General features: G+C 41.2%; 1 protein-coding gene across 4 annotated transcripts in view; it reads right to left on the bottom strand.

Moving 5' to 3' along the window:
• THSD4 (thrombospondin type 1 domain containing 4) overlaps positions 1–15,701 on the bottom strand; it is a 677,746-nt gene that overhangs the window by 218,586 nt on the left and 443,459 nt on the right. The window contains exon 1 of one of the 4 annotated variants that reach the window (NM_001078030.3): positions 10,976–11,254. The exons of the other annotated variants lie outside the window; for them this stretch is intronic. Coding sequence (NP_001071498.2) covers positions 10,976–11,047 — 72 coding nt within the window. The 5' untranslated portion in view covers positions 11,048–11,254. Of the gene's footprint in view, positions 1–10,975; positions 11,255–15,701 lie in introns of those variants that run through there. 4 annotated transcript variants of the gene reach the window in all.

The following is a 15,701-nucleotide window of genomic DNA, read 5'->3' as shown; positions in this document are numbered from 1 at the left end:
GGCATCAGCAAAAATAAAAAATAATTAAAAAATAATTTGCAATAACAAAACTATAATAAGGTAGCTAGGAATAAATCTAAAATTAAAAGTGCGCAAGACCTTTATGTAAAGTTATAACACCTTATTGAAAAAATTCAAAGAAGACCTAAGTAAATGTAAGGCTTAGAGTATGTTCATGGATAAGGACTCAATATTGGGATGATGTTAGTGCTCTTATATTGATCCACAGATTCAATATTGTTCTGCTAAAATTTTCTAAAGGATTTTTCAAGGAAAATTGAAGATTTAACTTCAAATTTCATAAAGAATATCTACGAATAGCTAAGACACACTACAATGTAAGAATAAGAGAGACTTCAATAAATGGTCCTGCAACAATTTATTACCAATATGGGAAAAAATGAAATTAGATCCCTTATTCACATTAAGCAGATGAACCAATTGCAAGTATTAAAGACATAAATGTGAAATGCAAAACTTCAATAATTTTAGAAGAGAACTTGGGATAATATCTCCATAAACTTGGGATTAATAATTTCTTAAACATGACAAAGATGTAATGCAACAAAATAAAACTGATAAATTCAAATACACTAAAACTGAAGACTTTTGTTTATCAAAAGACTATAAACATTTAAATGCAAGGCACAAACTGGAGAAAACAGTTTATGGAATAACAAGCAAAGGATTCATACTGAAAATACATAAAGAACACTTGAATCAGTGATGAAAAAAAGAAGAACCAAATTTAAAATCAGAAAATAGTCATGAACAGGCATTTCATGCAAGAGAAAACATGAATAACTGGTATACATGTAAAAATTATTCTATATTGCAAGAGTTAGTGATCAGAGAAGTGTCAGTTAACATAGACTAATCACATTTTATACCTACTGTATCAGCAAGAATTAGCCTGTTAATGCCAAACATTGACAAGCAGATAGATAATTGAGAAATCTTAAACACTGCTAGTGGAAGTGAAAAGTGATATAATCTTTTAGAAATCAATTTGTCAGGGCTTCCCTGGTAGCTCAGTGGTAAAGAGTCTGCCTGCCAATGCAGGAGACAAGGGTTCGATCCCTGATCCGGGAAGGTCCCACATGCCATGGAGCAGCTAAGCCAGTGTGCCGCAACTACTGAGCCTGTGCTCTAGAGCCTGGGAGCTGCAACTATGGACATCCCGGCACCCTAGAGCCCATGCTCTGCAACAAGAGAAGCCATCGCAATGAGAACTAGAGAGCAGCCCCAGCTCACTGCAACTAGTGAAGAGCCTGTGTAGCAACAAAGACCCAGCACTGCCAAAAACAAAATACATAAAATTTTAAAAAGAAATCAATTTGACATCATATTGTAGAGTTAAACAAACACATATTCAATGACCCAGGAACTCAACTCCTAGGTATACACCCTAAAGGAATCCTTGCACATATATGTGAAGATATGTTCCAAAATGTTCATGCTCCAGATCTATCAACAGGAAAAAATATGGTATATTTACATAGAAGGATACTATGTGGCAGTGAAAATGAAAGAACCACAGATACATGCATTCTCCTGTTGACAAAAAATCAATTTGACCTAAAAAAATCAAGATAGCGCATCTTTGTAACTCAAAATCAAACAAAATCAAACAATATATTAGTTAGAGATACATACATATGTATGTATTATTTCTTAAAAAGCAAACAAATTACAATCATAAAATTCAGAATGATGTTTCTCTCTGAGGGAGAGAAGTGAGGAGGCTGTACCTGGGAGCAACATAGAGTGTTGAAAATGTTTTATGTCTTTAGTTGGGTGGTGGGCTCTTAGATGTTTGTTTTATTATTTTGCTTTACGACTTGCTTGTATATTATATATATATATGATAATATACTAAATATTATGCATATTTTAGAAACAAAAAAGAAGGAAAAAAGGTAATTAAAGACTGCTACTGCTGCTGCTAAGTCGGCTTCAGTCGTGTCCAACTCTGTGCGACCCCAGAGACTGCAGCCCACCAGGCTTCCCCGTCCCTGGGATTCTCCAGGCAAGAACACTGGAGTGGGTTGCCATTTCCTTCTCCAATGCATGAAAGTGAAAAGTGAAAGTGAAGTCACTCAGTCGTGTCCGACTCTAGCGACCCCATGGACTGTAGCCCACCAGGCTCCTCCGTCCATGGGGTTTTCCAGGCAAAAGTACTGGAGTGGGATGCCATTGCCTTCTCCAATCAAAGACTACCACTCCATAAAAGAACTGGTTATATGACTGAGTTCAATAGAGCTTCAAGAAAAGGCTAATTCCTCTGTTGTTTAAACTATTTCAAAGCACACTAAAGTATGAGAAACTTTTGAATGTACTTTACAAAACCAGCAAAACCCAGTCTAGCCCAATAAAAGAGATCCATGAACCAACAGTACTCATTTTTTTAAAAAAGACAAATTTCAAAATAAAATATTCACAAATAAAATCCACTAGCAAACAATGAATAAATCACTATGATTAAGAAAGTTAAGTTCTAAGAATGCAAAGAGAATCCAACATTAAGAGATCTATTAACATAATTCCCTAAGTAGATTAAAAGATTATATTATATCATCATTTTATGAAGATAAACAGAGTTAGATAAAATTCAACAACCATTTTCTATAAAAACATAGAAGGGAAATTAAAACTAGATAAAATTTATCTACTTAAAATATCTGGCAGGCATCACACTTAGTGATGAAATATTACAAGCTTTCCCATTTAAGTCCAGAAGAGGACAAGAATGTTCATTTTCATTGTGCTAACTCGACACTGTTTCCTGGGAATCCTAGCAATTGCCATTAGACAAAAGGTAGAAACAAGAGGCACCATGTCTCAGAAAAGGAGCAAAACTCATTATTTGCACGTCTTAGGCATGTGTACACGTCCTTGTGCTTGTAAATGTGTAGAAATGGTTCTTTTTATTGATGGTTTCATTAGGGGAGGGAAGAGAAATTGGGAAGTGAGCGAAAGTAAAGAGGAACCTTTAACTTTTTATTCTTTGCATTTCTTTATTGCTTGAATTTGTTTTTACAACAATAAGTTTTCATAATGAAAGGAAAAAAATATATATCTGGAATCTAGAAAAATGGTCCTGACGAACCTATTTGCAGGGCAGGAACAGAGATGCAGACATAGAGAACGGACTGTGGATACAGCAGAGGAAGCAGTGGGTGGGACGAACTCAGAGAGTAGCGTTGAAATACATATATCACCTTGTGTAAAATAGCTAGCTAGGTGGGAAGTTGCCATATAACAAAGAAGCTCAGCCTGGTGCTCTGCGATGACCTAGAATGGGAGGCTCAAGAAGGAGGGGGTATATATGTATATACATATATATGCTTATGGCTGATGCATATTGTTGTATGGCAGAAACCAACACAACAGTATCGAGCAATTACCCTCCAATTAAAAAACCTGCCAAAAGTCAAATGGCTAGACATGGTGGACCTAAGGCTCACACTCAGGTCTTGCACTATCAAATCAGTTCCACATAGTTTATTTTTCATTTTATTCATAAGAGAAAAAGGTGGAGCCACTGAGAACAATGCACAAAGAATCAGTCTCTCAGGGTATTACATTGATCCTTCATTCCTATTTGCCACAAATAACACTTCAGGTATTAATAAGGATGGTGACCTTCTTATAAAGGCAGTCACTGCTATCTTCACTATTTCATTTATTTTAATCCTTGGGAAATAATTTCAATAACCTATGACCGAGAAAATGTTATACAATGGTAACCAAGATCATGTGCCATAAAAATATAGTCGTAAGACTGTAGGGACAGATGTCCAAGAGAGAGGGAATGTATGTATACATGTAACTGATTCACTTCAATGTATAGTGGAAACTAACACATACATATTATAAGCAATTATATTCCAGTTCTTTTTTACAGAATTTCTGAAACTTCCAAAGGCACAGAAAACTCCAACCCTTGGGATCCAGGTGACTGACAAATCTCCTGACACATTCCTCACATTCTGTAATCTGAACTGTTTCCAGAATATGCTAAATTCTTTCTTATTTCTGTGACTCTACAGATGTTTTCGCTCTGCCAAGAACATCCTCCTTCCCTGTTTTTCCCCTTAAGATGCCTACCTATCCATGCAGAGGAGTTAACATAGCAGACCTGACTGTCTTTAGAAACATCTGCTTATGAGGTTGGCCATTGGCTAGTGTCCGGGAACTTAGATTTTGGAACAGAGCTCGGCATTCCCAGAACTGTAGGAGTGGCTGGCTTGCATATACTATGTGAACAAGATGGTTTATGCTGAAGAGAGGTTTCCCTGTGGGAGTGTGTAATGTTGGTACATGGCAGGCAGAGAGTGCCTGTGTGGTCAGCCCCCAACAAAAAACCGAGGTGCTGAGTCTCTACCAACTTCCTTGGTTGGCAGCATTTCACAAGTGTTGTCACAACACATTCCTGGGGGGATGAAGTGGGGCCTGTGTGACTCCACTGGGAGAAGATCCTTGGAAGCTTTCTCCTGCTTTCTCCCCAGCGTCATCCCATGCACCTTTTCCTTTGTTGACTTTGCTCTGTGGCCTGACACTGTGATAACTCATAGCTGTATGTGCGACTATATTCTGAGTTAAAGAATCACTGTGAATTGGTGAACTGGGGGGTTGTCCTGAAGACCCGCAATGCACAACCCTTTGAGTTTTTCAAACTGACGTTGTTTCTGGAGTCCTTCTTCATTTTCTTAGGCAGATTTCCTTGCTTCTTTGCCTTTGCACTTGCAATTAAAGAGTTTCTTATTGTATAATCATTGACTGTTTACACTCTGTCCCCCTTTTAAAGTATAAGCTCATCAAGACAAAGACCTTATGTTTTTGTCTTCCTTTTTCCAGCACTGAGGTGGCACACCCTGGTAGCATTTGCAATAGCAATTGTAGTGATAGCCAATAAGTGCTGTTCACTCTGTGCCTGGCACATCAAGCTGAGAGCTCTGCACATACTATCACATTTTAAAAATCTTTAAAAAAATGAAATAGTTGATTTAAAATATTATATAAATGTTATATTTATATATTATATAAATTTCAGGTGTACAACACACATATATACAATTTTTAAAGGTTACACTCTATTTATAGTTATTGCCTATATTCCTTGTGCTATTCCTAGATACCCGTATAGCTTATTTATTTTTTATATAGTAGTTTGTACCTCTTAATCCTACATTGCTATCTTGCCACTAGTAACCACTTGTAACCACTAGTTTGTCCTCCATATCTGTGAGTCTGCTGGTGGGTGGTAATCCTTTCAATCACCCCTTAACATAGCTAATGTGTCATCACTCATTATTAGAGAAAGTGAAAGGAAGTGAAGTAGCTCAGTCATGTCTGACTCTTTGCGACCCCTGTAGACTGTAGCCTACCAGGCTCCTCTGTCCATGGGATTCTCCAGGCAAGGATACTGGAGTGGGTTGCCATTTCCTTCTCCAGGGATCTTCCCGACCCAGGGATCAAACCTGGGTCTCCCGCATTGCATGCAGACGCTTTACCGTCTAAGCCACCAGGGAAGTTATTAGAGAAATGCAAATTAAAACTCCAATGAGATATCACCTCAAGCAGGTCAGAATGGAACCAACATCAAAAAATCTACAAACAGGGCTTCCCTGGTTGTCCAGTGGTTAAGATCTGTCTTGCAATGCAGGGGACACCAGTTTCGCCCCTTGTGCAGGAAGATCCCACATGCTGTAGAGTAACTAAGCCCCTGTGCCAAAACAACTGGGCTCCAGAGCCTGTGAGCTGCAACTCTTGAGCCCACGTGCCTACAGCCCACGCTCTGCAACAAGAGAAGCCACCACAATGAGAAGCCCGTGCAATAAAACTAGAGAGTAGCCCCTGCACTCTGCAACTAGAGAAAGCCCACACAAAGCAATGAAGACCCAGTGCAGCCAAAAATAAAAGTAAAACTTTAAAAAAAATCTACAAATAATAAATGCTGGAGAGGATGTGGAGGTAAGGGAATCCTTTTGCACTGTTGGTGGGAATGCAAATTGCTACAGCCACTATGGAGAACAGAATGGAGAGTCCTCAAGAAACTAGGAATAAAACTACCATATGACCCAGCAATACCACGACTGGGCAAATACCCTGAGAAAACCATGACTGAAAAAAATACACACTCCCCAGTGTTCACTGCAACACTATTCACAATAGCTAGGACATGGAAGCAATCTAGATGTGCATCAAGAGATGAATGGATAAAGAAGTTATGGTACTAGTATACAATGGAATACTACTCAGCCATAAAAAGGAACAAATGTGAATCAGTTGAACTGAGGTGGATGAACCATGAGCCTGTTATACGGAATGAAATAAGTCAGAAAGAGAAAAACAAATATTGTGTATATTTAAGTATATATGTGGAATCTAGGAAAACGGTACTGATGAACCACCCTGCAGGGCAGGAACAGAGATGCAGGTATAGAGACACAGCCAGAGAAGGAGAGGGTGGGATGAACTGAGAGAGTAGCACTGAAATACATGTATTACCATATGCAAAACAGATGGCCAGTGGGAAGCTGTTGTATAACACAGGGAGCTCAACTCGCTGCTCTGTGACAACCTAGTGGGCTGGAGAGGGGTTGGGAGGGAGAATCAAGACGGAGGGGATATAGGTATACTTGTGGCTGATTCATGTCGTGGTACAGCAGAAACCAACACAACATTGTAAGGCAATTATCATCCAATTCAAAAGAATTAAAAGAATGAGAAAACAGACGGTTATAAGTAGATGTTAAATGAACGAGCTAGCTAAAGCATCCTTTCAGCCCTAAAGGAATCACTGAGCTGAACTGACTTCAGTGTTACGCCTATTAGCTCATGTACACTTCACCTTAGCATGGGCTATGAACAATTGCTGAGGATCTTATCTGTTAAATCACATGCTTTATTTATTACCGAGTGATTTATTATTACATCATATATTTAAATATTATTCTTTAACTAGATAAGACATGTTTACGACACACAATTCAAAAGGAACTAAAAGTGTATAATAAATTGTAAGTTTCACCAGCCCTCCTTCCCCAGCTATGCTATATTCTCCCCCATTTTCTCATATATCCTCCCAGAGAGAGGAAGGACAAAGATATTAACCCATGTTACACAAAGGGTAGCATTTTTATATGTCATTCTTTTCTTACATACCCTGGGAGTCATTTCTTATCAGTGCATGTAAGAGGTACACCATTCTTTCTGAACGTCTTGGTGGCTGTTAACCAAGGACAGAACTAACCCAGTCTGGGGTCCATGCATGGGTTGGAGAACAAACACAGAGAAAGACTGTTCTGTCTTTCCTTTTCTGGTTGCAGGAGCATCAAACTGAGAACACTGAGGTCCCTAGAATGCCTTTGTCCTTTCACAATAGAACAGCATTGGTGTCTGCTTGTATGGGCTGTGTGCATCCCCTGAGAATGTAAAGGACTGTGAGTCACGCTGGACTTCGGGCTCATTAGTTCCCTATTGAGGGACAGGCTGTCGTAACAGCCACATGATGGAAGGTGGCTTAGAGGGCAAATTCAGAGTAAATCTATATGATAAAGTATTAGAAATGGAAAAGTTGAGTCAAAGAGATATTTATTATTTATTTTTAATTTTAAAAATTGAGATAGTACTCACATACCATAAAATCTGCTCTTTTAAAAGGCACGACCCATAACTGTTAGCAGCTGAGATATTTATTTATTTTTAAAAGATTTTTTTTTTATGTGGACCATCTTTAAAGTCTTTATTGAATTCATTACAATATTGCTTCTGTTTTATGTTTTGGTGTTTCGGTCATGGGCCAAAAGAGATCTTAGCTCCCTGACCAGGGTTTGAACCCATGCCCCCTGCATTGGAAGGTGACGTCTTAACCACTGGACTGCCGGGAAGTACCCTGAGATATTTATTTTTAATTTTGATAGGTTTTGCCAAATTGCTTCATCAAAATGAAAATAAATATATTTTTGACTCACTTCTAAGAATTTGTCTCACTACAGTGTACAGAACTATATAGGTTTCTAGCTCCTTCCTTATCGCTCCCCACATATAACAGTATCTCATTGGTCTTCATTCCCTGAAGGACAGGGAAGCCTGGCATGCTGCAGTCCATAGGGTTACAAAGAGCTGGACACGACTGAGCGACTGAACAACAACACTGGCCTAATATGAGAAGCTAAGTCCAAGTTCAGGGAATGCACAGGCACATCCCCACACCCCATTCTGTGGCATGCTGCAAAGAAACTGGGATCCTAGCATGTTTCCCACACCGACAAATGCACCTAAAGTCCAGCGTGACTCACAGTCCTTTACATTCTTTCAAGAGAGGTACACAGTCTGTGCAAGCTGTGTACCAGTGCTGTCCTATTGTGACAAGGGCAAAGGCATTCCAGGGACCTCAGTGTTTTTAGTTTAATGCTCCTGCGACCAGAAAATTAAAGAAGGAACAGTGTTTCTCTGTGTTTGTTCTCCAAACATGTAGTGACCTCATACTGCGTTGTTCTGTCCTTGGTTGACAGTCACCAGTGCCAACAGTGCCAGCAACAGGACACTGAATAAGGTTTGCTTTGAACCACACCATCTCCTCCCATTATATGCCAGCCCTTGGTGATCTGGCAGGACCTCACCCCCTAGGAAACTGAGTCTGAGCTGCTGCCCAGAGTCTGCACCCATCCACACTGAGAACACAGCCAGCCAAGTACCACGAGGCGTATAATACTGTCTTCCTCTTCCTTCCTTTTCCTCATGTGTTTTTATAAACATTCAAAGGAAAGATAATCAAAACCTGCAAGAAAACTGGCTGGCCGAGAAAATGAAAACCTGGGTGACACAGGGAAGAGGCCACATGTTTACGGGTGCCTTTTGTAAGTAACATGGCCATAAAACAAGAGGCTCTTAATAAAGAAATGTCACATTCTCCAAAGCTCTGTATAAGTGACATTCTGTTTAAGGAGAGGAGGGGCATTTCATACTTACGTTCCTTCCTCATCGTTTCATTTCCAACAAGGGGAAAGGAATCCTAAATGTACAGTTTTCTAGGAGCATAGTAGTTATGGAGCCAAGATTTTGCAGCAGCACACAAGGAAGGAAGGAAGAAGGAAGGAAGGAAGGAAGGAAAACTAGAATGAAAAGAGGAAAAGGCACCGGAGGGTCTTTATTTAGCATAGCAGGCTAGAACAAAGGAACAGACAGCAGGCATTCATCACCTCTGATTGGTTTTTCTGACTATTAAGCACACACACTTTAACTCAAAAGACAGAACTCCTGCCTTCCTCTCCTGCACGCTGAGCACCGTCTGAACAGAATCAAGATTTGGATGAGCCCGTGTAATCCCCTTTCATTTTTCATCTGCTGTGCTGATTGTAAAGTGAAACAGAGCCACTGCCCTCTCCGAATGTGACACAAGGCTCGAAGCACACGCGTTGCAGAGTCCCTGGGAGCCAGCTGTGCGCAGGTAACTGGAGCCTGCCCTTCGCCTCGCTGTTAATAAGAGTAATTGGCACGCCACTGAGGGGCTGCTGGAGCGCTGTGATTTGCTCCGTACGGGGGTCTCCCCAGACCATATGCGCATGCAGCGGTGATAGAAATATTTTCCATATGAGCTCTCCCCTCACATGCTTAAGTGCTCCAGGCTGAGTCAGGCCAGCCCATTTGTCATTTACTCTCCACACTGAAAAATCAACAGGGAAGTTGCGAACTTCAACTGCAACTAGAGGGCAATGGTCTGTCTGCTTTCAGCCTCCAGCGTCACTAACCCAATTCAGTTCCTCCAGCTCCCATTCAAGACCCCTACCTCCTACCCACAGCCCCCACCCAACAGGCCCAGAAAATATCTGCAGAGGACACGGGTAACTAATAGGCTAAAAGCCTAGGACAAATGACCCGTGGCCACACGCCTCTGCGCCACATGTCTGCTTTGAACGGAGTAACGAGCCTGCTGCAACCACAGCTTGCCCTGCAGCCTGGATTTGAGAGCAGCTCCCTTCCACTCCTCTTAGAAAAGGGAAAGTCATTACCGGAGGCTTTCAGAGCTCTCTCTGTCCCTGCAATGCTAACAAAAGGCAGAGCTGTGAAGTGGTCCCGTGGCATTTCTAGGAGATACAGTTTGCACTTGGCTTTTCAAAGGGAAGATGGATTCAGGAAAAAGGCTGTCTTCGCATAATTCAGCCCTCAGTCTCCAAGACTTTTCATCAGAATAAGAAGTAAAAGGAGTGGATGAGGTAAATTTGTTGCAGGCTTCTTTGCAGGTGATGGTGGCTACACCCAAGAGCTTCCCTCTCCAGCCCATATGATCATCCTTTCCGATCTCTGCCTGTGTCAAAAACTGGCTCCTACAGGCATCTATGATGTTCAGAAATGTATCCAGCAAACATGAGCTAAGCCAATAAGAATAAATCATCCTCATGGGTCTTATACATGCCTCCCGTCTATGGTACATCTTGGACGCTCCAAGACCTGTTATACTCCGCTCTTCAAACCTATGATACTAAGTTAAGCACAGACTTTTTCCCCCCCAAGCACATCAAAGCTAAGAAGGATAAAAACGTAATGCAAAGCAGCAAAGAAAAGCAATTCCTCTAGCATGCATAAGCAACACTGGAGAAATATTCTCAACAGGTAACAGTCCCTACTGGAATCTGACAAGTACTTTTTTTTTTTTTTTTTTTTGGCAACAGCAGAATTAGAAACGTACATGCTCCAGGTATCTGTCACCAAAGCCATGCCAATCCCCTGGTGTGGTATGTGGTGTACCTTTCACTGTACCAGAGAAAGGTTTCAGAAATTACAAGATTTTTTAAGAAGCAAAGAAATCTTCCTATAAGAAAAGGCAAGGCAAGCCTAAAACAGCAAAATAAAGCATTACTCTTTGCACACCATAAAAACCCCTTCCCTGATTCCTCTTGGTAGATAGAAGAGGAAATATAATGCTGACAAAAATACAACTTCTGACAAGATATTTTATTTGGCTTACCTCTCCCCCAGGTCTTGCTAACACTGCTGTTTGAACGTGGAGCAATGTTAATATCAGGTAGCTGACAAACATTATTACCCAAAATTAGAACTACCCTAGAGGAGAACTCCGTCTGCCAAGTGCTAACAGCTAGCAGATGCACTTGTGTCTCGGGATTCCAGCCCTGGAGTTCCGCTAGGCACCGCACTGGTTCCCTCCGCTCTCCCTCATGTACTGCCCGGAGCTCCCAGCTCAGCCTCTGCTCTGAAGAAAACTGGTAAGCTGATCTCTTCATGTAATAACTTCTCCCGGCTGGGGGAGGGGACAGGAGCCAGCTGGGAGCTGGGGGGCTGCCTTTAACAGAAGGCAGAAAGGGGAGGGACAGAAATGATCAATGTGGAGTTCTGCATCTGGTCTCATTCATGAAAAGGGCTCCAAGGTAAGCACTCCACAGGCAGGGGGATGGGCCCCTGCTTCATCAACTGAGGCAGGCAGGAGGCAGCGATCAGCAGCAGGATAAGCTCTAGGCTGGGAGCCGGGAGACCAGAGGCCTTCCCAGTCCCGCTGCTGATAAGCTGTGTGTGCCTGGATAAGTTGCCAATCCTCTCTGGTCCTCGGTTGGTGGTCTCAGTGGTACAGTCAAGGGTTGGCTGGCCTCTTAATTCCCTTTTGGTTCTGATTTGATGGCTGCAGAAATCTAGGCTGTGCTATCAAGGACAACCTTAAAGAGGAAAGAAGTCACACAGTGCTACGTGTTTACATGCTTAACATATGGATGTGAATAGATGGGAACTGAGGAAGTCACCATAATACCCTCTTGCTGCCTTACTGGGTCTCTGTCCCTAACCATGAGCTTGAGGAATTACTGCAGACAATGTAAAAATAAACGGTAAGGTGGGAACAAGTGAAGCCCAGGTATTGCATGACACTGGCACAGTGCACGCAAGCAAGATGGTTTTAGAGAAATACCTCTGGGAAGAACCACACTGACCATCAAAGTGGGGCTTCTGGAAGAAGGAGCACAGGAACAGGTTGGGAAGTAGGTCATGCTAAAGCCTACAGTCCACTTGATTGTGTAAACCAGAGGGGGGAAAAATGACTATCAGGAAACACACCAGAGGATCTGCACGGTCTTTTCCTTTTGGGATCAAACATCAAGCACCCTTTTGTCCAACAGTGTGAAAAAGGATAGCAACCAGAAGATTGGAAGTAATACCTTGAATCACAGTGAAATGTAAGGTGAATTTTTGTTGTCATGAATATGGCAAGCATACTTCATCTGTTATTCTCCAAAGAATTGATTGTGCTTATAATAAAACATTATAAAAATATAAAAAAAAATAAAGCCTACAGTCCACTTGAGACATCATAAGCCAACTCAGCATGAAAAGACAGGCCCATGACTTAAAATAGGTTGAGAACCCACCAAATATTAGATTCTGCTTAGAAGGGGCACAAGATGCCACTCAACCATCATGAAGTGGAGGACAGGATGACTGCGTGGTGCAGTGGAAACAACCTGGTCCCTGGAATCAGGGGGAAGTCAAGTCAAACCCTCATACTGCTACTAATTTGCTGTGGGTCTGTGGCTGAGTGTGGAACCCCAGTGGGCCCCAGCTGCTCCACTGGTCAAATGGGGAAAGGCCATATGCTGGTTCTGATGATTATCAACGAGGTCATCTAGGTTCAAAACTTGGCATCATTCCTGATACACAGTAAATGCTAAAGACAGCGGCTCTCGCTTTGATCTGATAAATATTGGCACTCGGTCCCAGAAAGTAAATTAATAAACACTTGAAAAGCCTCAGGTTGTGGGCATTTTCCTGTGTTAATGAGGAAACTTTAAACCAGACTGCAGTTTGTGGCCATTTCAGAACATTTATTATCACCAGTCATTGTGAGAACTTACTAGTGGGGAGTAGTTTTGGGGGGTTGGGTGGAGAGACCTTCAATCCTTTTTTCCAGGGTTGTAAGAGACAGAAGGTAATGGTGAAGAGAAAGGAAGGAATGAATTTCCTCTCTTCCCCATGCTTCCTCTTCTTTCTCCTTCTTATTTATCATTATTATTGTTCAGCATTTGGTCTGTTCTGTTTGGTGACTGAAAGGGCACTGCTGTCTACTCAACAACTTCACTGCAAAGGCAGGAATTGTCTAAGAACACCAGACTACTTGAAAGACTGGCGTTTTGTCTAGTCCAAGGGTTGGGGAACTTTCTGTAAAGGTCCAGATAGTAAATACTTTTGACTTTGCAGACCATACGGTTTCTGCGACAGCTACTCAACCTTGCTTGTTGTTGTTTAGTCAGAAAGTCGTATCTGATTCTTTTGTAACCCTGTGGACTTGAAGCCTCACCAGGCTCCTCTGTCCACAGGATTTTCCAGGCAAGCATACCAAGTGGGTTGCTATTTCCTTCTCCAGTGGATCTTCCTGATCCAGGGATTGAACCCGAGTCTCCTGCACTGGCAGGCATATTCCTCACCACTGAGCCACCTGGGAAGCCCACTCAGCCTAGCTGGGGTAGCATAAAAACAACCAAAAGCAATATACACACGAAGGGGTGCACAGAGCTGTGTTCCAACAAAACTTTGTTTATGGAAATAGGTAGCAAGCCAGATTTGGCCATATTTGTCAACACACTTCTCAATCACCCTTCCACCCACTGTAATCTGATTTTTAACACTTCTTCTCTACCACAGGAGCTCTGGAGATGTCACCAATGGCCTCTGAGTCATAGAATAATATAAATGATAATTTTTCAGAACTTATCTCATTTTGACTTCCTTGCAGCATTAATAATGGCCTTCTATTTTTTTAAATATTGTGGTAAAAATACATAGCATAAACTTTAACCACTTTAATAATTTTTAAGTGTATAATTCAGAGGCATTTTAGTATGGTCACAATGTTGTAACACCATCACCACCATCCAGAACTTTTTCATCATCCCAAACAGAAACTCTGTATTCATTAAATAGTAACTCCTCAGTTCTCCTTCCTTTCAACTTCTGAAAACCTCGATTCAGTTTTCTGTCTTTAGGAACTGGCCTGCTTGATGTTCCTCAACCAAGTGGAATCGTATAATATTTGTCCTTTTGTATCTGACTTATTTCATTTAGCATAATATTTTCAAGGTTGTTGTAGCATGAGTCAGAATGTCATGCCTTTTTAAGGTTGCATAATATTCCATTGTGTAGACATACCACATTTTGTTTATCCATTCATCTGTTGATGAGCACTTGGACCTGCCAAATGTACTTCAAACTCAAAAGGTCTAAAATTGAACTAAAGTTTCCCTGAAAACTGTTCTTCCTGTTTTCTCCATCACAGTGAATGATACTGTCTAACTCCTAGAGATGGAGAGGTAGGTGTCATCTTGAGTTGTCTTGTTTCCTTACCAAACCCTCACCAGGTGCGAGACAGTTACCTTCTAGAGCTATCTCCAATCTGCCCTTGGCCCCTGATTCCTGCTGCCTCTGCCCGTATGTGGGTGGGCCTCTACTATCCCTTCCTGACTTTTTGTAGCAAGACCTTGTAACTTCCCTACTCTGGTCTTTCCCTTTCCAGCCTTATTCCTCACTGCAACCACTGAGATGCTCCTAAAATGTGAATCTAATGATGATACTCCCCGATTCTTTTTTAAAACTTATTTTGAAATAATTTTATATTTACAGAACATTTGTTAAGATAATACAGAGTATCATGGTTTATCTTCCCCCCGTTCCTTCTAATATTAACATCTTCAATAGCTATGGTACCTTTATGAAAAGTAAGACATTAACACTGATGTAATGATAGTAACTAAAATAAAGACTTTCTATTTCTCCAGTTTTCCCCCAAATGTCCTTCTATTGTTCCAGGGTCCCACACTGCATTTCGTCAACACATCTCTAGTCTTTTCCCGTGTATGACAGTTTCTCAGTCTTTGTTTCTTATGACCTTGACCCTTATGAAGAGTACTGATTAAAGATTTTATAGAATGCCTCTCAGTTTGAGTTTATCTGATGCTTTCTCATAATTAGCCTCTGGTTATGGCTTTTGGGGAGGGACGCCACAGAGGTGAAGTGCCATTGTCATCTCATTTTTCAGGGGCACCCTACACCAACGTTACTGGCGATGCTGACCTTGATCACTTGGTGGAGGTAATGTCTGCCAGGTTTGTCCACTGTAAAATTACTCCTGATAGTTTTCTTTTTCCAAATCCTATTCATTAGAAATGAGTGAGCAAGTCCAGTGGAATTAAGCTCCACTTCCTGAAGAGGGAGTGTCAAAGAACATTCAGATATCCATCACAATAGTTAATACATATTTGGGGGGAGATACTTTGAGGCTATGCAAATATTCTGTTTTGAAAAGTTTTATCCACTAATTTGAATATTCATTGGTAGATCTTGCCTGCAGCCCTTATTAATGTAGTTCTCTAAATGTCTATTTTCTGTTTCCCATCTACATCTATTAATCATTCATATGGAATATTCGTCCCTCCCGCCCCCATTTATTAATTCAGTCATCTATTAATTCTTCTCTGTTTCTTAAAACCTTGTGATTACTTTCCATTGTGGATGAAGTCCAAACTCCTTAACATGACACTTGCAAGGCTGTTTACAATCTGATCTCTTCCTGCCTTCCAGCCTCCTCTTCCCCCTCTTTTTGGGTTCACACACACTCCACTGTCCAGACATCTTGATCCACAAGAAATTATCCCTAAATGCCATGTGTCCTTGTGCTCCATGTTGGTCCCTTTCTCTAG

Source organism: Bos taurus, chromosome 10 (assembly GCF_002263795.3).
Source record: "Bos taurus isolate L1 Dominette 01449 registration number 42190680 breed Hereford chromosome 10, ARS-UCD2.0, whole genome shotgun sequence".
Taxonomy (NCBI): domain Eukaryota; kingdom Metazoa; phylum Chordata; class Mammalia; order Artiodactyla; family Bovidae; genus Bos; species Bos taurus.
Note: the sequence above shows the minus strand (reverse complement) of the source record. Positions and strands in the feature narration are given on the sequence as shown.